Genomic DNA, 22,641 nt, shown 5'->3' on the forward strand with positions numbered 1-22,641 from the left:
CCCCCAAGAAGAGTTTTACAATCAAATAATTACTGAAAAAAATGTTAAAATGACAAATTGTTGCAACATGCACAGTGTGTTGGAGAATACACCCACTGGACGCCCCCTCCCCCTATGTGTCGTTAACTTCGATATTTTGTGGCGGAAAAAAAATTGGGGCAAGTGAAAACCCTGGTTAACCCAACAGCAAGGCTGTTGGAAGTAGCCTATAAACCTACTATCACTACACTACTTTGCTCTAGCTACATCTTAGTTTAAAGCATAGAAGAGAGGTCTCAAGTCTAACCTTTTTCTATAAAATACATAATAATCTAGTCTATATTGATTAGGTTGCTCAGAACCAGACACAGTCACCCCTTTCAATACCATAGACCTTCTCCACACACAGACTGTTTCAAGTACTCTTTCTTTCCTAGGTTAATACCAGTCTGGAATGGCCTGTCTGAGTCAACTGTCTCCATTAGTACAGTGGACTCCTTTAAGAAGGCCATTATGTCAGTTTAAGGTAGTAGAGCCTTGTACATTATAAGTTTTAACAGGTTGTGTCAGCTACCCTTTTTTAAACATGTAATTTGGCTGTCAGAGCGATTTTGACTTCAAAATTACTTCTTTTATGAATTGTATTATATATGGGTATAGTTGTTTTATCAACTTTTCTGACTGCTTAAATTGTCACCTGCACGACGTGATGGTCAGTATATTAATCGAAGTCATTAATGGAAGAAAGAAAGAAAGAAATCTGCAAAGACTACATGATCTGCCAGTTTTTCGTTTAACTACATATTTTTAGCTCACCTGAGCAATGCTCAGGTGAGTTTTTCTGATCGATCGATGTCCGGCGTCTGTCGTCCGTCGTCTGTCGTCTGTCGTCTGTCGTCTGTCAACATTTAGCTTGTGTATGCGATAGAGGCTGTATTTTTCAATTAATCTTCATGAATATTGGTCAGAATGATAACCTTGATGAAATCTAGGCCGAGTTCGAAATTGGGTCATCTCGGGTCAAAAACTAGGTCACTAGGTCAAATCAAAGAAAAACCTTGTGTATGCGATAGAGGCTGTATTTTTCAATCAATCTTCATGAATATTGGTCAGAATGATAACCTTGATGAAATCTAGGCCGAGTTCGAAAATGGGTCATCTCGGGTCAAAAACTAGGTCACTAGGTCAAATCAAAGAAAAACCTTGTGTATGCGATAGAGGCGGTATTTTTCAATTGATCTTCATGAATTTTGGTCAGAATGATTACCATGATGAAATCTAGGCCGAGTTCGAAAATGGGTCATCTGGGATCAAAAACTAGGTCACTAGGTCAAATCAAGGAAAAACCTTGTGTATGCGATAGAGGCTGTATTTTTCAACTGATCTTCATGAAATTTAGCCAGAATGATTACCTTGATAAAATCTAGGCCGAGTTCGAAAATGTGTCATCTGGGATCAAAAACTAGGTCACTAGGTCAAATCGAAGAAAAACATTGTGTATGCAATAGAGGATGTAGTTTTCAATTGATCTTCATGAAATTTGGTCAGAGTGATTGCCTTGATGAAATCTAGGTCGAGTTTGAATATGGGTTATCTGAGGTCAAAAACTAGGTCACTAGGTCAAATTAAAGAAAAATCTTGTGTATGCGATAGAGACTGTTTTTTTCAACTGATTTTTATGAAATTTGGTCAGGATGATTGACTTAATGAAATCTAGGTCGAATTTGAATATGGGTCATCTGAGGTCAAAAACTAGGTCACTTGGTCAAATCAAAGAAAAAACTTGTGTATGTGATAGAGGCTGTATTTTTCAATTGATCTTCATGAATTTTGGTCAGAATGATTGCCTTGATAAAATCTAGGTCGAGTTTGAACATGGGTCATCTAGGGTCAAAAACTAGGTCATATCTAAGAAAATGCTTGTTTTATCGCAAGAGACCAATTTTTTGGTCCAATCTTAATGAAAATTGGTCAGAATATTTGTTTCCATGAAATCACTAGGTCAAACATGTTTTACACTGTTATGGTGTGTTTCTTAGGTGAGCGACCTAGGGCCATCTTGGCCCTCTTGTTTAGATATATTGTGTTTGAACTCTTAAAAGATGAATGAATAATAATTGAATTACAAAAAGAAATTATTTTTAAGCATCTAAACGTCGGGTTCACATGAATACAAAATTACAAACCAGGTTGCCCAATATGGTCAGCGAACAGCTAGAATGTAGGCTATGCACCGGGTGACTGGACAGCTAGACACTGCCTTTTTAATTAGGCTGAACATCCAACATGAGCGATATATCTTTGTACTTAAAATTTCAGGATTAAAAAAAATGTTTAAAGGGAAACTGGCAATGTTGTTCTTATGTTAATTCCGTCTGCTAGGATTTCTTGAATATGATTAAAGAAGTGAAAGAATTTTCAAAATCAGCTTAAAAATGAGAAAGTAATGAGCAATTAAATATTTGATCAAAATGATGGCCATTTTGTTTCCATGGCAACAAAAACATAATGAGGGATTTATTTAAAGTATCTGTCGCCCAAAAATAATCTAATTTCATTTTGGTCAATTGCCGGTATCTTAAAAGTGGCATATGGAATGTCAATGTAAAATTATACTCTTTGATAACAATGCTGAAATATATTCGTAACAACATTCAAGGTTATCAAGTGCTGTCATGACTCACAGCTGGTATTTTTGTTTAAGGGAAAATACTTAAAGACTTATAAAACTTGACCATTCATCCCTGAGCATACCTTGAGTAATACTCAATAGAAAAAAAATGACTGAAGAGTTTCCATAGTCGTGTGGTTAACTTTGAGTCACTTGCGACTCACTGATGTGGGTTTGAAACCTGACTTGTGGTGTAGAATTCTTCATGTAAGAAAGTTATCCTGCTTGCTATTAAAGGAAAGGCTTATGGTTCTGCCCAGGTTTCCACCAATACACAATGTACCTGAAACAGTGATATAAAGATGGTGATTTCTTCATTCTTTCAGATGGGTAGCAGTTCTGGTAAAGCTAAACCTAAGATTGAGGACAATAAAACTAACAATAGTGGTGCAAAAGAGGGTACAACATCTTCTGATCCAGCAACATATAACAAACAGGTACCACCAGTAGAAGAAAAAGTAGCATCAGACAGAAAGTCTCAGTCAGATATTTCCAAACAAAAAGAGCAGAAAGAAAACACAAGTAGTGGAACTGAGAGTGACAAAAAGATCACTGTGACAGCCACTAACACAGGTGAAGAAAGCAAGGCTAAATTAGGTAATTCTAAACAAAAGGAGCAAAAAGAAAACACAAGCGGTGGAACTGAGAGTGAAAAGGCAACTGGAAACATAAATAACGAGACTAAGGATATGTCTGGAACAAACACATCAGAGGCTGTTGTTGAAGATGTATTAATTGATGAAGGGCCTAAAGAACAGCTGAAATTTGACTGTGCTGTAAAATCTGCATGCCTATTGGTATGATGCTCCATACTTGTATTTTTCAATCTTTCAAAAATATATACACATTAAAAGTCATTTGTAGAAGGACATTATACATAAATTCAGCCTGATTTATTCAGTGTAAAAATTATACTGTGAAATCATTTACTATTCTTGAGGGACTAATTTTTGTGGGTTCCATAAATGAGTCAATCCTCAAACTTAAATCCAAAAATGCAGTAATATTCCCATTTATTTAATGTTAAAAAGTTGAAATCCACAAATTCAGATGCCCCGGAATTAGCTTTTTTTACCCAAACAATGATATTTCATGCCAACGAAATTAAATGATTTGACAGTAATCTTCTTTGAAACATACAAACATTTTATATTTGAAGGCTGCTTTAAGGCTTTGTTTTTAAAACCAAATACACCATTTTCTTTCCATTATTATTAGCTAGACAATTTGAAGACTCATAAGTCTGAGCTACATTGTATTCTACACACCCTGGCATCAGCGTCGGCATCACACCTTGATTTAAGTTTTGCATGCAAGTACATATAGCTATCATTTAATTAAAGGCATTATTTATATAGCTTTGAAACTTATTTTTTCTTTTTCTAGGTCAATTACCAACCTCACTAGGTCAAGTCACTTAACTCTGACATGTATTTTGGCCAAGTTATGCCCCCTTTTGGACTTAGAAAATCCTGGTCAAAGTTTTGCATGCAATGTGCTATCTCCAAAACTAATGCAGATATTGATTTGAAATATCACTTTTGTCTTTTGGGTTAATATAAAACTAGGTGATAGCATCAAGTCCCGTAGCTCTGACTTGTATTTTGGCCAAATTATGCCCCTTTTTGAACTTAGAAAATCTGGTTAAAGTTTGCATGCAAATTACTATATCCAAAACTAATGCAGATACTGGATTGAAACTCTACAGATATTTTAACATTTAGGATAATATTCCTGCTTCTGGGACAACAGTTCGAATAGCCGAGCATTGGCTGTCTTACGGAGAGCTCTTGTTATTAATATTATACATAAGACAGCGTTCAGAAATACAAAACATCTGTAAAAAAAGGTGTACAGTATGCATCTTCTTACTCTGTTTATAGGTAAAACCAGACAGTGTTTACAAATGTATCACAAAGAATGTCACAAAGTTACAGCTAATGAGAGCTCTACCTCTTCACTTCTCTCTCCCAGATATGCTTAACAAGCTGGATAATCTAAAGGTAAGCCATCAAACTTCTCTCATACCAGAGCCTTCCTTAACATGCTGAGAGAGCAAGCTTTATGAGAAATTGCCAGCTATTTGCACAGTTTATAATGCCAGCAGCATAATATTTTTAGCCCACCATCATCAGATGGTGGGCTATTAAAATCACTCTGCGTCCGTGGTCCGTCCGTCCGTCATTCCGTCCGTCCGTCCGTCCGTTAACAATTTCTCGTTATCGCATCTCCTCAGAAACTACTGGGGGGATTTTGACCAAACTTTGTCAGAATAATGTATTGGTACCCTAGTTGTGTCCCCCTGAAAATCAGACTGGTTCAACAATTTATGAGTGAGTTATGGCCCTTTGTTTATTTCTATATTTTACATAGATTTATATAGGGAAAAGCTTTGAAAACCTTCTTGTCCAAAACCACAGAGCCTAGGGCTTTGATATTTGGTTTGAAGCATCATCTAGTGGTCCTCTACCAAGATGATTCAAATTATTTCCCTAGGGTCAAATATGGCCCCGCCCTGGGGGTCACATGGTTTATATAGACTTATATAGGGAAAAACTTTGAAAAACCTCTTGTCCAAAACCACAGGGCCTAGGGCTTTGATATTTTGTATGTGACATCATCTAGTGGTCTTCAACTAAGATTGTTCAAATTATACCCCAAGGGTCAAATATGGCCCCGCCCTGGGGGTCATATGGTTTACATAGACTTATATAAGGAAAAACTTTGAAAATCTTCTTGTCCAAACCACAAAGCCTAGGGCTTTGATACTTGTAATGTAGCATCATCTAGTGGTTCTCTACCAAGTTTGTTCAAATTATCCCCCTAGGGTCAAAAATGGCCCCGCCCCGGTGGTCACGTGGTTCATATAGACTTATATAGGGAAAAGCTTTTAAAATGTTCTTGTCAATAACTACAACATTCAAATTTGGACCACATGTATATTTTTGAGTGGCAAGATGAACCTTGACATGAGTTGACCTTGATTTTGACCTAGTGACCTACTTTCACATTTCTGTAGCTACAGCCTTCAAATTTGGACCACATGCGTAGTTTTGTGCACTGGAAAAAACTTTGACCTTGATTTTGACCTAGTGACCTACTTTCACATTTTTGAAAGTACAGGCGTCAAATTTGGACCATATGCATAGTTCCGTGTTTCAAAATGAAATTTGACATTGATTTTGACCTAGTGACCTACTTTCACATTTCTCAATCTACAGCCTTCAAATTTGGACCACATGCATAGTTTTGTGTACTGAAAAAAACTTTGACCTCACATTGACCTAGTGACCTACTTTCACATTTTTGAAGGTACAGGCTTCAAATTTTGACCACATGCATAGTTTTGTATTCCAAAATAAAATTTGACATTGATTTTGACCTAGTGACCTACTTTTACATTTCTCAAGCTACAGCCTTCAAATTTGGACCACATGCATAGTTTTGTGTACTGAAATGAACTTTGTCCTTTACATTGACCTAGTGACCTACTTTCACATCTTTAAGGTAAGGCTTCAAATTTGGACCACATGCATAGTTTTGTATTCCGAAATAAAATTTGACCTTGATTTTGACCTAGTGACCTACATTTACATTTCTCAAGCTACAGCCTTCAAATTTGGACCACTTGCATAGTTTTGTGTACCGAAATGAACTTTGACCTTAAGATTGACGTTATGACCTACTTTCACATTTCTGTAGCTACAGGCTTCAAATTTAGACCACATGCATAGGATTGTGTACCGAAACAAACTTTGACCTTGACATTGACCTAGTGACCTACTTTCACATTTCTCAAGCGTCAGCTTTCGAATTTGGACCACATGCACAGTGTTGTGTTTGGAAATGAAATTTGACCTTGAGCTAGTCAGTAAGTCTTGAAATTTGGAACACTCAAAAATGGTACATTGGTGGGCGCCAAGATCACTCTGTGATCTCTTGTTTATTTAGACACATTTGGCAATCTGTGAATGCTGCATATACAGAATAGAAAGTTGGTCCAAAGTATATCATTAAGTTAACACTTGTACCTAAAAGAGATTATAAGAAAGTGTAAGCTCTGTCTTTTTTTAAAGCTTCATTTAAATTGAAATTGGACATTGATAGTCTGCAAGTACTACTTCATTCATCTTTTAACCTTTCTGTGTTCAGTGAATTTAATACTTGTAGATCTATCTGTACTTGAAGTTATTGGATGGTGTGTTTCCTTGCCTTTTGACATTTTGTAATGACAGCCCTTAAAATGATTTATTTCAGGATCTAGATCTGTCTTTTAACAACATGGGACCTCAGTGTTTTAGGGCTGTGTGTCTAGCTATGTGCAAAAACTCATCCATCCTCAGTTTAAATCTTGCTGACAACAAGGCTGATACAGACTCTGCAGTAAGTAGTGGTTTTTCTTACTGCTGACAGACTCTGCAGTTAACACATTGGTAGTTTCATACTACTGACAGACTGCAGTTAGTAGTAATATATTCTTACTATATATATTCATAGACTCTGCAGTTAGTAGTGGTATTTTCTTACTGCTGACAGCAAGGCAGGTACAAACTCTGTAAGAAGTAGTAGTATTTTCTTACTGCTGACAGCAAGGCAGGTACAAACTCTGTAAGAAGTAGTAGTACATGTACTTTCTTATTGCTGACAACAAGGTCGATACAGAGTCCATAGTAAGTAGTAGTATTTTCTTACTGCTGACAAAATTAACTGTTATTTATTTGAACCTCTAACATAATTTCAGGACTGTATAGGTAAATTGCTGGAGGAGAACAGCAGTTTACAGTACCTAGATGTGTCCAGTAACTACCTAGGCAAAGATTACTTCTCACGTATAGTAGGACCGGCACTCAAAACCAATACTGCACTGAAAACACTAAGGTAACTTGCTCATCTGATCTTACATGAATAAATTAGTGAACTTCATTGAATATTGAAATTTGAACAGTCACTGTTATCTATTATTTCATGACTCCTTATATAAATTGCTTGTCCATAGCTTATGTTTTATGACCAGTCTATACTCAACACATGTTTACTGGATTAATAAGTAAAAAATATGAAATTGTGAAAATTTATTTCTGGTGTCAAGTATCAAAATTCTTAGTTACTGAATGGTTTGCCAGTCAATAGTCAAAACTGTCAATAGTTTTGATATATGACTGGAAAGCCCTTTGTTATGTTTATGTTATACCCATTTGCATGATACATCTGTGAGACAAAAACTAGGATTATAACAATGTAAAGGCAGCACCACAGACAAAAACTAGAAAAGATACTGCACAGAAGATTACTTATCAATTAAGACTAAGAGTGGGAACCATTTCAAGACTGCTACAAAGGTAACTTCATTTATCACTAGCCAGTCTTTTACTTGTCAAAAACATTTCCTATGAAATTCATGCAAATTGCATTTGTAATGTTCTATGGAATCAGGTCAGCAGAGAAACAAATTGGTTCAGCCTGCTTCACAGTGACATTTGAGCTGCGCCATGAGAAAACCAACATAGTGGCTTTGCAACCAGCATGAATCCAGACCAGCCTGCGCAGCCCCGCAGTCTGGCCAGGATCCATGCTGTTTGCTAACAGTTTCTCTCATTGCAATAGGCTTTGAAACTGAACAGCATTGATCCTGACCATGTTGGTTTTCTCCTGGCGCAGCTCATTTTATGTTTGATTTAAGGTGTGAAAGTATAGGAACAACTGATGCCCGGCTCCTGATAGAAGGTTTACAATCAAATACTAACCTCACAGAACTGGACATCAGTAGTAATGATATATCAGATAAAGCTGTCTTTGGTAAAGGACTTGCAGAATGCCTTAAGGTATGTAGTATGCCTGTCAAAGTAAAAATGTAACACTTAATTGGTTCTGTAGGTGCAATGGTTCATTATTTGAGCATTTAAATTCCATTATTTGAGCATTTAAATTCCATATATATTTCAAGTTTTCACATTGGACATTCTTTGATGTATATACTCTAAAAGATTGACAGCATACAAAAGTGCTGCTCAGCAGATATATGTTTCATTCATCTGAGAGAAAGAAAATTAAGGGCAAAAGCCATTGGATAAGATCGGTGATTTTTTGCTTATGATGATAGGGTAGTATGGTTTTGAATTGTAAACTTCTTGTATCAGTCTTAACAACATTTCATCTCATAATTTTGTTAAACATGGATATGTCAGTACATTAGAAATGATGTATGTTTAAACTTACTTAATTCTAAAATTTAAACCTGTATGGCAGTTTTAGTATATAACACAGTTACACTCACGGGGAGAATTAAAAAAGGTTAATAGCATCTTATATAAACAATTTCCTCACTTAACCTGATAGTATTAATTGTTGTTAACGGTAAAAAAAATTTATGTCCCCAAGGTGGGCATATTAAAATTGCACCGCTGGTGCTTCCGTGTAAATTCTTGTCTGGGCTTTATCTCTGCCATCCATAAAGGGATTTTGAAAAAACTTGGCATAAATGTTCACCATAATGAGATGACATGTCATGTGCAAGACCCAGACCCCTAGCTCCAAGGTCAAGGTCACACAGGGTCTGTTTCATGTCTGGTCCATAACTCTGCCATCCATGAAGGGATTTTGAAATTACTTGGCATAAATGTTTACCATAATGAGACGATGTGTCTTGCACAACACCCAGACCCCTAGCTCCAAGGTCAAGGTCACACTTAGTTATCAAAGGTTAACAGGTGTCCGGTTAGTAATTCTGCCATTCATCAAGGTATTTTGAAATTACTTGGCGTAAATGTTCCCCATAATAAGACAATGTGTCATGCACAAGAGCCAGACCCCTAGCTCTAAGATCAAGGTCACAGAGGTTAAAGGTTAAAATGGTCTGTTTCTCTGGTCCATAACTCTGCCATCAATGAAGGGATTTTAAAATTACTTTGCATAAATGTTCCCTATAATGAGATGCTATGTCATGTGCAAGACCCAGACCCCTAGCTCCAAGGTCAAGGTCAAACTTAGAGGTCAAAGGTTAATTTGGTCTTTTTCTTGTCTGGTCCATAACTCTGCCATTTGTCTAGGGATTTGAAAATAATTTGACACAGATGTTATCCATATTGAGAAGGTGTGTCAGGCTTATGACCCGGGTCTCTCTGGTCAAGGTCACAAAATAATTCATACCTAAACTGTTCTGGCATATTTTGTGCAGACAACTGTAGCATAAGGGCATTTGTCACCAATAGTGACAGCTTTTGTTTTTGAAAATGAGGTCAAGTTTGTACCAACGTTATAGTATGGTGGTGCTATATTTGTTTAAATTCATTCACTAAAAGTAGATTTGAAGTTTACATTTACTAAAAAGATGTATAAAAAATTCCTTTTTAGGATCTTAATAAATGCCCTCTTTTGCAAAATGTAACACCAAAGGGGGTGTTAATAATGGAACATACAGTAGTTATAATATTTTGAAAATATAAAATATATGAATGCTAAGTGTTTTGCTTCATTGATAAATTTTGTAAAACATTTACAGAGACAAGACTGCAAACTGACAACCATTTCACTGAGTCGCTGTGACCTGAACGCTGTTGCTGTCACTGAGATTGAGAAAGGTCTTCAGGAGAATAATTCACTGTGTGAGCTAAACCTTACAGGGGCTCAGGTAAATATGTCTATCTTTTCTGTCAATAATCTGTGGTTCAAATATGATAAAATTATTAAACATTTTGGAGGTTAAGAAAAGCAAAGAACTTTAAAGATGAACTATAGAGGAGTCTGGTCAGGTTCCATGCTGTTCGCTAATGGTTTCTCTAATTGCAATAGGCTTTGAAAGCGAACAGCATGGATCCTGACCAGACTGCGCGGATGCGCAGGCTGGTCAGGATCCATGCTGGTCGCAAAGCCACTTTGTTGGTTTTGTCATGGCACGGCTCATTTAATACCTTGAAGATGATAATTCATACTGAGCAATTTTGTTATCTGTTCAAAATGTGATTTAAGGTTTTGGGAGCGCTAAGTGAAAGATTGAAATAATTTCTGTTTGTTTTCCTTGGCTGAAAAAACAATTGTGAATAATTTTAACTTAAATGTACTGACATAGTGCACCTGTGAGGTGGTTCATTAATTAATAAAGATAATTTAGCATAAATTCCATAAACAGACTGATTTTTGTATAATTGCAGTACATGTATATAAATTTTCCAGAAGTTAAAATAAAATTTAAAAAATGTTAACATATTGTAATACTGAAATATGAAATTATACATATTCTATTTTAATAATGTTTCAATTTTAGTTGGACAGTCTTGGAGGGCTGGTCAGCCTAATCAGCACTGCTTCCAGACATCCATGTATGAGAAACCTTAGTCTGGATAGTGTCAAGTCTAAATCTCAAGATTTAAAATCAGGTAGGTGCACAACTGCTTTGTAGAGTGGAAACAGTGGTCCAATGGTAACACTAATTACAAAACATGAAATGAGCCGCACCATGAGAAAACCAACATAGTGCATTTGCGACCAGCATGGATCCGCGCAGTCTGGTCAGGATCCATGCTGTTCGCCTTCAAAGCCTATTGCAGTTAGAGAAACCATTAGTAAACAGTATGGATCCTGACCAGACTGCGCGGATGCGCAGGCTGGTCTGGATCCATGCTGGTCGCAAAGCCACTATGTTGGTTTTCTCATGGTGTGGCTCAGATCACTTCAATCTCCATGAGAGTCCAGTCAATGAGGACTTTACACTTGATATGCTAAAGACTGGGGAAGCCTCTGGAATTGGATTGACTTCTTTGTCTGACAGTAACCTCCCTCTAAAATTGCTAATACTCTTTTGGGGCAAGTCACACATATGGGTTCTGGTGGGTACTGTAAATAAGCTCACACACATACAGTGCAATGCTTGAAATCTTGCACATTCAGTTACTACAGCAGGGTACTTGTATGATTGCTTCTGAATTTTAGTTTGGTTGGGGACTTTGCAATTTTAGCTTACACTTTGCATACTTCTTCACATGAATTGGAGGTGAAGGACAGATTATTTTCAGATTCAATATATTCTATCAAAATCACCACAGAGAATATAGTCTCACCAGACGCATGTCTTTGTGATCAGTACATCTGTTTTCTCCCAACTAAATTTTATGTGTGGTTTTGTATACAATATTATTGTAAATGTTTATTTATTTTGTTTTGTTGGGTTTAACATTGCACTGGCACAATTATAGGTCATATGGCGACTTTCCAGCTTTGATGGTGGAGGAAGACCCCAGGTGCCCCTCTGTGCATTATTTCATCACGAACGCACACCTGAGTAGGATGGCTTCCTCACATGAAGAATTCAAAGCCCCGAGTGAGGCTCGAACCCACATCGATGAAGGGCAAGTGATTTGAAGTCAGCGACCTTAACCACTCGGCCATGGAGGCCCTGCGGTAAATGTTTAAGTTTGATTTTCTCTGTTGGTAATTGTATGTCTTGTATTGCCCAGATGTTCAGCAATGTGAATCTACATCCTGCCTTCAAGTATTGAGTCTGAATTCATGTGGTCTTGTGGATGGCGTTTTTACCTCACTGGAGAAGAGTTGCAAAGGGAAGTTGGTCAATCTGGTTGAAATTGATCTTACAAGTAATGAGAATCTCACTCTACAGTGTCTTGACAGTCTTGCAAAAATAACCACTGGTAGGTATTAAAATTTTTTATATGACATCCTTCCGAAGAGATGTTATAATGCTTGCTTATTTTGGTCGAACCATACAAAGTACACTTGGTTTCTGATCAGTGACTTAAGAACACACTTTCATCAAAGCAGATGACCCTGTATGTGATAGTAGAACAAAAGTCAAGGTGACAGGGACCTAAAACCTGAAATAATTTGTTTAATCAAACTGGAGAATGTTTGGGTCTACAGCTGCCATATTTTGTAGGATTTTGTTTGTTTGATTTCTTCTTGTGATTTCTTCCCTAGAATAAAGTACTTAGTTTTAGATACCTGATTCTTATATTGATGTTGGATAAAAGCTACAGAAAGAAACAAGAAACAAAAGAAACAGGAGCCATTCTGTCAGAATGATCAAACTGCATGACCTTTGTTCTATAGGTCATTTGGTCAGGGTAACAACATATCCACTTGCCTCCGACAAGCAGTCATTGGGGACATATGTGTTTTTCAAACAGGTCTTGTTTTGCTATTTACCTTGGTTATTCAATGTTTTTTTTATAAGGGGAAATAAACTTTTTGATCAAAAGCAAGTTATATATTTAAAAGACATTGCAATTTTGTGAAATACCAACCTACTTCAGATTTCAATGACAGCCAACAAAACAGAATTTGTCCTGAAATCTGTGTCACTTTACTCATATCTGTTACCATAGATTGTCAGACATCAGCTTTTCATGTAACTGATATAGTAATTTAAATACAGCTGAAGAAGGACAGAGTTCATTAAGAAGACTGAGATATGGTAATAACAAGGGAGACAACTTGCCAGAGAAGCTTACAGAGTTCCCTAACTTGCAGTATCTGAATCTGAGACTGTGTCACCTGTCACACACAGATATCAGTCAGCTAGGTAATACATATAGATATTTCTGACATTTTAGCTGGACGTTTAATTGGTTTGACACTATTTTTATTTGACCATACAGTTAAACTTCATTTGCTCAGACATAGAGAATTCGAATAACAACCTTTGTCCAAACTTACCATCAGGTCCTGGCAAGATCCCACTATAATGACATTGATTGATGGCTTAAACTATCGCTAACTTGAACAAATTATGCTGGTCCCATCAAGTTCGAGCGAACAAAGTTTCATTGTATGTATGTGTAATGAAAATGAAATGCTATAATGAAAATGAAATGCTAGACTATATCTGAGTTTTCTTCAAACACAACATTCAGAATGATGAGATAGTTATTTAAGATTAAAATACAAAGTCAGACTAGTTGACATTACAGTTTGTCCCGTACTTAATACTACCTCTGTTTCAAGTTCACTGCTATATTTCATGTGTATTCCTCTTTTATCAAGAACAGTACAATAGAACCTGTATAGGAAAACACTTGTAAACACAGACCACACTTTCCTTTCCTCTGAGGGTTGTTTGCAGAAAGGAAATAATTGATGTATATCAGCTAAGGGATTAAAGGATCTGAGTCAGATAGAAAAAATCCTGGTTACAACAGTCATTTAAATAAAATTTTGATGAGAGCCTCATATTGCAATGCTAGAAAATGGTAATCAACATTATTTTGAACATGAAAGGTTGTATAATTGATGGTTACAGGGAAGCATTTATCTGAAAAAGACTGCAGTGTTTCCACTGTGATTCTAGATGGATTGAAATTGTCAGGCACTGATTCCATTAAAGATCTGCTAGGTAAGACGTTTGAATTTTGTCTAGGGAATACCCTCAAACTGCTGTAAATCATGAAACACATAAATTTGAGTCATGGATATGCTGTCAAATACATGTAAAGATAAAGATTACAATTTACTTGAATTTCATTTTTTAGTCAGTGCACAAAATTAAATCTCAATGACTCTTAAAATTCCCATTAATTTATGTTCAGATGTCAAAAACATGCTTTTATATCCCCACAAAAATAGTTGTTTCTGTCAAAGCCACAAGATTTTGTGCCCTCAAAATTAAATTATTTCACAGTACTGAGAGATTAGGGATTGTTAAGCAAATTTCATTTGTGTGTGTACTTCGGCATGCATTGTGTGTGTAGAGATTGTTTAATCAACTGTGTTGCATACTTTAAAGTTGCATACACAGTAGAAGCTGAAATAGAAAACACTCAGTGGGGCATTACAGTATATGCTTTATGCTTTGCTTGGGTGATGCCCCAACTCAGTCTCTTATCCATTGTATATATCTGGTATTTTGATGCTGTATGTAAATAAGTGTGATCTCAGAAAAGCTTCACCTTTGAGGTCAATAAACTTCATAAAAAAGTTCAGTAGATGTGAAAAATTTCATCAGAGGAGAGGCACTTGAACTGCAAATACTAATGTAACTGGCCAAGACACTTAAGATGTGAATTTAAAATCAGGGAGCTCCACATTACTCTCCTGTAAGTTTTGTGGTCTGTTTGTCATATAATTAATATATTTATGTATTTTGTCAATCGTTACAAAAACTTTTACTATTTTCAGTAAATCCAAAGACAAGCAAATTGACAACTCTAAGTCTAGGTGGCTGCTCATTGGATGACAGTGACCTTTTACCACTGTGTAATGCCATCAAAGAAGGTTTACAACTTAGTATGCTGAAGCTGTCAGCCAATCGTATCACAGATGAAGGTGTAACTAAGCTGGTGGAAGCTATGCTAAAGAATAAAGCATATCCACTGGCAGTATTAGATCTGTCAACTAACAGGGTAATGTAAAGACTTCTTTCTCATCTACCTTGTAGCTGATAGATGATGTATTATTGAGGATGAGTTATATAGACTACTTCATATTTTCTGGATGTTGCTTAAGATAGATTTGATAGGTCAGGCAATTCCTGTGTTTGAAGAGTTTTGAGGTAAATAATGTCTTAAAATACGATAAGGATGAACTTACCACAGTTAGAGATTATTGAGTAAAAAATGCACGTATATGCAAAGTGACTTAGCTGTTGTGTAGATCTGATAGGTTTGATAGGTCAGGCAATTCCTGTGTTTGAAGAGTTTTGAGGTAAATAATGTCTTAAAATATGATAAGGATGAACTTACCACAGTTAGAGATTATTGAGTAAAAAATGCACGTAAATGCAAAGTGACTTAGCTGTTGTGTAGATCTGATAGGTTTGATAGGTCAGGCAATTCCTGTGTTTGAAGAGTTTTGAGGTAAATAATGTCTTAAAATATGATAAGGATGAACTTACCACAGTTAGAGATTATTGAGTAAAAAATGCACGTAAATGCAAAGTGACTTAGCTGTTGTGTAGATCTGATAGGTTTGATAGGTCAGGCAATTCCTGTGTTTGAAGAGTTTTGAGGTAAATAATGTCTTAAAATATGATAAGGATGAACTTACCACAGTTAGAGATTATTGAGTAAAAAATGCACGTAAATGCAAAGTGACTTAGCTGTTGTGTAGATCTGATAGGTTTGATAGGTCAGGCAATTCCTGTGTTTGAAGAGTCTTGAGGTAAATAATGTCTTAAAATATGATAAGGATGAACTTACCACAGTTAGAGATTATTGAGTAAAAAATGCACGTAAATGCAAAGTGACTTAGCTGTTGTGTAGATCTGATAGGTGTTATAGGTCAGGCAATTCCTGTGTTTGAAAAGTCTTGAGGTAAATAATGTCTTAAAATATGATAAGGATGAACTTACCACAGTTAGAGATTATTGAGTAAAAAATGCACGTAAATGCAAAGTGACTTAGCTGTTGTGTAGATCTGATAGGTTTGATAGGTCAGGCAATTCCTGTGTTTGAAAAGTCTTGACGGTAAATAAATAGTCTTAAAATAGGATAAGGATGAACTTACCACAGTTAGAGATTATTGAGTAAAAAATGCACATAAAAGCAAAGTGACTTAGCTGTTGTGTAGATCATAATGTTGTACTGATCTTGATATTGAGCAAAAGCTCAACATCTCATGTACTAGTACCTGTTATACTAATTTCTCATAAACAAGACCTACACTTTTATCTTGTTTATCTCTGTTGCAGATTCAGGGTACAGGTGCTAAATCTCTTACAAAACTGTTCTCTTCAAAATCCAAACTTCACAGTCTGAATGTCAGCTCTAACAATATAGGTGAGAAAAACGAAGTAACAGGAATGTGGTCAGTTACATGAATGAGTAAATGCATTTAATTACATTACAGATCTTTGCATCACATCACAAGTATATGGTTTAGAAATGTCAGAATTAAATTGCCATTGCATGGCCTGATTTTCAAATGAGTCGCGCCTTGAGAAAACCAACATAGTGGGTTTGCGACCAGCATGGATCCAGACCAGCCTGCGCATCCGTGCAGTCTGGTCAGGATCCATGCTGTTCGCTTTCAAAGCCTATTGCAATTAGAGAAACTATTAGTGAACAGCATGGATCCTGACAAGACTGCACAGATGTGCAGGCTGGTCTGGATCCATGCTGTTCCCTTTCAAAGCCTATTGCAATTAGAGAAACTATTAGTGAACAGCATGGATCCTGACAAGACTGCGCAGATGTGCAGGCTGGTCTGGATCCATGCTGTTCCCTTTCAAAGCCTATTGCAATTAGAGAAACTATTAGTGTAAAGCATGGATCCTGACAAGACTGCGCAGATGCGCAGGCTGGTCTGGATCCATGCTGGTCGCAAAGCCACTATGTTGGTTTTCCCATGGCATGGCCTGATTTTCAAACGGTTTGTTGTGGTCTCTATAAGGCATTACTACAGCTGAAAATAGAAAAAAATCTTTTAAAACAACTTTGCTGCTGAACCAATAGTTATTAATGGATCTTCTTGTAGCATCCCTTTATGGGTATTTTACAAGTGTGTCCAATAGCCCAGCTTCACCCCTTGTGAGCATTGGCCGAGTGGTTAACATTACTCACTTCAAATCACTTTTCCCCACCACGGTAGATTTGAAACCCCTCTAACGATGTTGAATTATGGTCTAGTGGTTAAGGTGTCGGCTGCTGAACCCAGGGGTTGTGCGTTGGAGCCCCACTGGGGTCACAACCATCCCTTCTCATATGATATAAGTACTGGTTTTTCCAGGAAGTGGACTCAAGAGTGGTTCTAATAAGCTTGAAGTTTTCATCGCAAGTTTTTTGTTTTGCAAAATGATTGGTGATTTTACCCAAGTGTGTAGCCATGTCTGAAATATTGTAGAGGCATTGTGGTCTTCACCATATTGCTAAAGGTCTATTGTTTTGACTTGAAACCTAGCTAAAATAAATAGAAAAGAATAGATTGAAGAAATGAAGAAACTTTTTATATATATTACTATAACATTTTTAAAATAGTGCCTAAAAAATTTACAACTTATTTCTGTCAATCTAGATAAAGAAGGACTTCTGGCACTGGCGTCAGTTGTGGCAGGGAAATCACCTTTACAGACACTACATGTTCATGATCAAAGTTCAAAACAAGATGAAGGAAGTATGGTGGAAATTTTTGCAAAGCTTGCAGGCAGTCTAGGTATCATACTCCGTTTTATGATTTCTTGGCAGTTAATGTTTTTGCTGTTCTGATTTTTCTTAAAAATCTACGAGTCATGTCCTCTCCTGAATTTCATTGTCAGCATTGGTGTTGTTTTATATTTTTATTAAGGTTCATTTTTTCTTGACATTTATATGACCCCTTAAATGAAAAAAATTGTATTTTGTCAAAATCATGGCTGCAAACTCTCCTCAGGGTGCTTTTCACAGAGGCTACACTGTATATTCTTCACAGTTTGCTGTTTCTAAAAGATGTACTGTATAGTGGCCCCTCAGGATAGCAGAAGTTATAGTGGTTTAACCCTCATCATGCTGGACACAACTGATTCTGCCTTTGCGACCAGTGCAGATCATGATCAGCCTAGTACTACACATCCGTGCAGTCTGATCATGATCTGCACTGTTTGTCAATATCTTTTTAGTATGCACCCCTTTTGACTGTTATTGGTACTGTCCAAATTGAAAGATGGACATGTTCATTATAGAAAATTAGCAGGTAAGGGCTAATCATTGTTGACTACAGGATACAAGATACAGATGGATGGGGACAAAGTGAAGCCTGGATGTTGTGATCTACCTTCCAATCTACCTGATGGACTTCTTGTTAATTTGACCAATATGGGAGGTCATACAGGTATTTCCATATTAAAGTGGTTTACAGTAACTTTTAATCATCTCTTCATAAATTAAAGAAAAAGTATATAAATGATAAAAGCACTTGCTGCAAAATATCTTGATATAAGATTGTGTTGTATAGTTAGAATCAACCAAGTTTTACAAGGAAATGTGTTTATTGCATTATATAATAAATGTTTTTTTGTAAAGACATGCATGTATAACAGAATGAAAAATGGCTTTTTCATGGTGCTGTGAATTTGTGGATTTCAATGAATAGTAATTTCACTTGTGTTGTGGAGTTTAATTTTGTGGATTGACTCAAGCTCCAAAGTCACAAAAAAGTTATTCCTTTGCAGAACTGATTTCACAGTATTATTTCAAAGAAATCTCTATAGGTAACTCCATCTTCCCAGTGATGTTCACTGTAGATATGTTGTACTGGATAGGTAAAGTAAACTTTTCGAATTTCTCTTCAGGAAACGTAGGTCAGGCTATAGACAGTAGATGTATCAAGACAGATTTTATACAGGAACGTTTACCAAGTCTGTCATTCCACCATATCATGCAGATATGCTGCTTTCTGAAAGGAAAAAGTAAGTTTTACCTAGCTAAGAAGAACTTCCTTAGTTATAAGATACATGTATGATATCCTTAATACTAGGCGTGTTTGAATTGCAGTTGGACCTATATGTCATGTTTTGTGTGTTTGTCCTGGGTAAATAATAAACTCTTTGAGTACTCTATTGAATTGTCTTAAACATACCAAAATTTCATGTTTTAATATATGAACAATTACTACTTATTGTTTTTAGAAACATAAAATAAACAAGTGTGCATTTACAGTGCTCTGTATTGGGTTTAAAACAGTATATGTTTATTACTTGTGTAGCTATACACAGTAGAACTATGTACTAGGTACTGCTACAATGCTGGAAGTTATTTTAACAAACGACTGTTATTGCGTGACATTTTCATCATGAATGTACTTCTACATACACAGTCAACTCATACCTTTAGTAGTTAAAACAGTTGACAAGAATTTTCTACATTTGAAGTAATTATGTAAATGTGAGACATTTTAGAGAAAGATGGGCCTGGGATATCTTTAAATACATCTCATAAAATTACATTATTTCATTACATTCACATTAATTATGGTTATAGTAAATATGAGCCATGCCATGAGAAAACCAACATAGTGGGTTTGCGACCAGCATGGATCCAGACCAGCCTGCGCTTCCACGCAGTCTGGTCAGGCTCCATGCTGTTCGCTTTTAAAACCTATTGGAATTGGAGAAACTGTTAGTGAACAGCATGGATCCTGACCAGACTGCACGGATGCGCAGGCTGGTCTGGATCCATGCTGGTCGCAAACCCACTATGTTGGTTTTCTCATGTCACGGCTCACATTATTTCATTACATTCACATTAATTATGGTTATAGTAAATATTAAGAATCTCACCAAGTTGTAACATGAAAAGGGATATTGCTTTACCCTGTGTTTAACCTGTAATGGGAATAATGAATTGGGTTACTATCCTTTAACTTTTGGTACACGTGTTTACAGGTACTGAGAAGTGTGTGTGGTCTGAGAATGAATGGGACATGATAACAGGGGCTGACAGACCAACAACTGACACACCATCTTGGCTCAAGGTATATGATGGAAAAAAAAAATTTTTGCATCTACATCTGTTGGGGTTTCATATTGTATTTTGTTTATTGGGGGAGTGGGGAGGGGGAGGGGGATGTAAACTGACATTTTCTGTTTGAGGGAGTGGGTGTTGTGCAATGGATAAGATGAGGACATTTCTTTCATAAGGTTTCAGTACTGTACAGGCTTTTTCATTTGGAATTTGATAAATGAGTTATGTAGGATTTTACATAAGAAAGTGGCCCCCAATTTTCTTGAAAGTTAACGAGAATGAGTAACATGTATTGCTTTTATAACGTTGATGTCTAATCTGCTTAACTATTTCACATAAGGTAATTCTAAGATATTAAATTTACATAAGTTGTTCAAATAGACATTTCATCTTCAAATTTTCATTTAAAGGGAAACATCTAGATGTTAAACATTTTCCAGTCAGTCTCACACTGAAAACTAGTATTTGCAAAAAGAAGAAGAAAAGTTATGAAGAAAAGCTTCATTTAAAAACATAGTGAAAATGAAAGGCTGTTTTTTTCTGTTTTTATACACAGAGTGATGAAAATACTAATTCCTGTGGTAATTCTTAACCAATTTGTGCACTTCTTTGAGACATTTGTTGTTAGTTTAGCAAAACAAAGCATTTTATTAGCTCACCTGTCACAAAGTGACAAGGTGAGCTTTTGTGATCGCGCGGTGTCCGGCGTCCGTCGTCCGTGCGTTCGTCCGTGCGTGCTTGCGTCCGTAAACTTTTGCTTGTGACCACTCTAGAGGTCACATTTTTCATGGGATCTTTATGAAAGTTGGTCAGAATGTTCATCTTGATGATATCCAGGTCAAGTTCGAAACTGGGTCATGTGCCTTTAAAAACTAGGTCAGTAGGTCTAAAAATAGAAAAACCTTGTGACCTCTCTAGAGGCCATATATTTCATAAGATCTTCATGAAAATTGGTCAGAATGTTCAACTTGATGATATCTAGGCCAAGTTCGAAACTGGGTCACGTGCCATCAAAAATTAGGTCAGTAGGTCTAAAAATAGAAAAACCTTGTGACCTCTCTAGAGGCCATATATTTCACAAGATCTTCATGAAAATTGGTCTGAATGCTCATGTTGATGATATCTAGGTCAAGTTTGAAACTGGGTCAAATGCCATCAAAAACTAGGTCAGTAGGTCAAATAATAGAAAAACCTTGTGACCTCTCTAAAGGCCACATTTTTCATGGGATCTGTATGAAAGTTGGTTTGAATGTTCATCTTGATGATATCTAGGTTAAGTTCGAAACTGGGTAACGTGCGGTCAAAAACTAGGTCAGTAGGTCTAAAAATAGAAAAACCTTGTGACCTCTCTAAAGGCCATATATTTCATGAGATCTTCATGAAAATTGGTCAGAATGTTCATCTTGATGATATCTAGGTCAAGTTCGAAAGTGGGTCACGTACCATCAAAAACTAGGTCAGTAGGTCAAATAATAGAAAAACCTTGTGACATCTCTAGAGGCCATATTTTTCATGGGATCTGTATGAAAGTTGGTCTGAATGTTCATCTTGATGATATCTAGGTCAGTTTCGAAAGTGGGTCACGTGCCATCAAAAACTAGGTCAGTAGGTCAAATAATAGAAAAACCTTGTGACCTCTCTAAAGGCCATATTTTTCATGGGATCTGTATGAAAGTTGGTCTGAATGTTCATCCTGATGATATCTAGGTCAATTTCGAAACTGAGTCATGTGCGATCAAAAACTTGGTCAGTAGGTCTAAAAATAGAAAAACCTTGTGACCTCTCTAGAGGCCATACTTGTGAATGGATCTCCATAAAAATTGGTCAGAATGTTCACCTTGATGATATCTAGGTCAAGTTTGAAACTGGGTCACGTGCCTTAAAAAGCTAGGTCAATAGGTCAAATAACGAAAAAACCTTGTGACCTCTCTAGAGGCCATACTTTTCATGAGATCTGTATGAAAGTTGGTCTGAATGTTCATCTTGATGATATCTAGGTCAAGTTTGAAACTGGGTCAACTGCGTTCAAAAACTAGGTCAGTAGGTCTAAAATTATTAAAATCTTTTGACCTCTCTAGAGGCCATATTTTTCAATGGATCTTCATGAAAATTGATCTGAATGTTCACCTTGATGATATCTAGGTCAGTTTTGAAACTGGGTCACGTGCGGTCAAAACTAGGCCAGTAGGTATAAAAATAGAAAAACCTTGTGACCTCTCTAGAGGCCATATTTTTCATGAGATCTTCATGAAAATTAGTGAGAATGTTCACTTTGATGATATCTAGGTAAAATTCAAAACAGGGTCACGTACCCTCGAAAACTAGGTCAGTAGGTCAAATAATAGAAAAACCTTGTGACTTCTCTAGAGACCATATTTTTCAATGGATCTTCTTGAAAATTGGTCAGAATTTTTATCTTGATAATATCTAGGTCAAGTTTAAAACTGGGTCACATGAGCTCAAAAACTAGGTCACTATGTCAAATAATAGAAAAAATGACGTCATACTCAAAACTGGGTCATGTGGGAAGAGGTGAGCGATTCAGGATCATCATGGTCCTCTTGTTTTACATTTTGTCATTTACTTTAGAAATTTTTAGAAATTGGGTGATAT

At 36.4% G+C, this 22,641-nt stretch overlaps 1 protein-coding gene across 1 annotated transcript in view; it reads left to right on the plus strand.

Moving 5' to 3' along the window:
- Positions 1 to 22,641, plus strand: part of LOC123561819 (uncharacterized) — a 30,446-nt gene that overhangs the window by 1,931 nt on the left and 5,874 nt on the right. Inside the window, exons 2-17 of the mRNA XM_045354428.2 lie at positions 2,977 to 3,447; positions 4,534 to 4,653; positions 6,908 to 7,033; positions 7,392 to 7,528; positions 8,331 to 8,472; positions 10,149 to 10,277; positions 10,911 to 11,022; positions 12,100 to 12,291; positions 13,035 to 13,181; positions 13,899 to 13,991; positions 14,774 to 14,997; positions 16,284 to 16,371; positions 17,606 to 17,743; positions 18,287 to 18,397; positions 18,858 to 18,974; positions 19,950 to 20,038. Of these exons, the coding sequence (XP_045210363.2) occupies positions 2,977 to 3,447; positions 4,534 to 4,653; positions 6,908 to 7,033; positions 7,392 to 7,528; positions 8,331 to 8,472; positions 10,149 to 10,277; positions 10,911 to 11,022; positions 12,100 to 12,291; positions 13,035 to 13,181; positions 13,899 to 13,991; positions 14,774 to 14,997; positions 16,284 to 16,371; positions 17,606 to 17,743; positions 18,287 to 18,397; positions 18,858 to 18,974; positions 19,950 to 20,038 (2,436 nt within the window). The remainder of the gene's footprint in view (positions 1 to 2,976; positions 3,448 to 4,533; positions 4,654 to 6,907; positions 7,034 to 7,391; positions 7,529 to 8,330; positions 8,473 to 10,148; positions 10,278 to 10,910; positions 11,023 to 12,099; positions 12,292 to 13,034; positions 13,182 to 13,898; positions 13,992 to 14,773; positions 14,998 to 16,283; positions 16,372 to 17,605; positions 17,744 to 18,286; positions 18,398 to 18,857; positions 18,975 to 19,949; positions 20,039 to 22,641) is intronic.

This window comes from Mercenaria mercenaria, chromosome 10, assembly GCF_021730395.1.
Source record: "Mercenaria mercenaria strain notata chromosome 10, MADL_Memer_1, whole genome shotgun sequence".
NCBI lineage: Eukaryota > Metazoa > Mollusca > Bivalvia > Venerida > Veneridae > Mercenaria > Mercenaria mercenaria.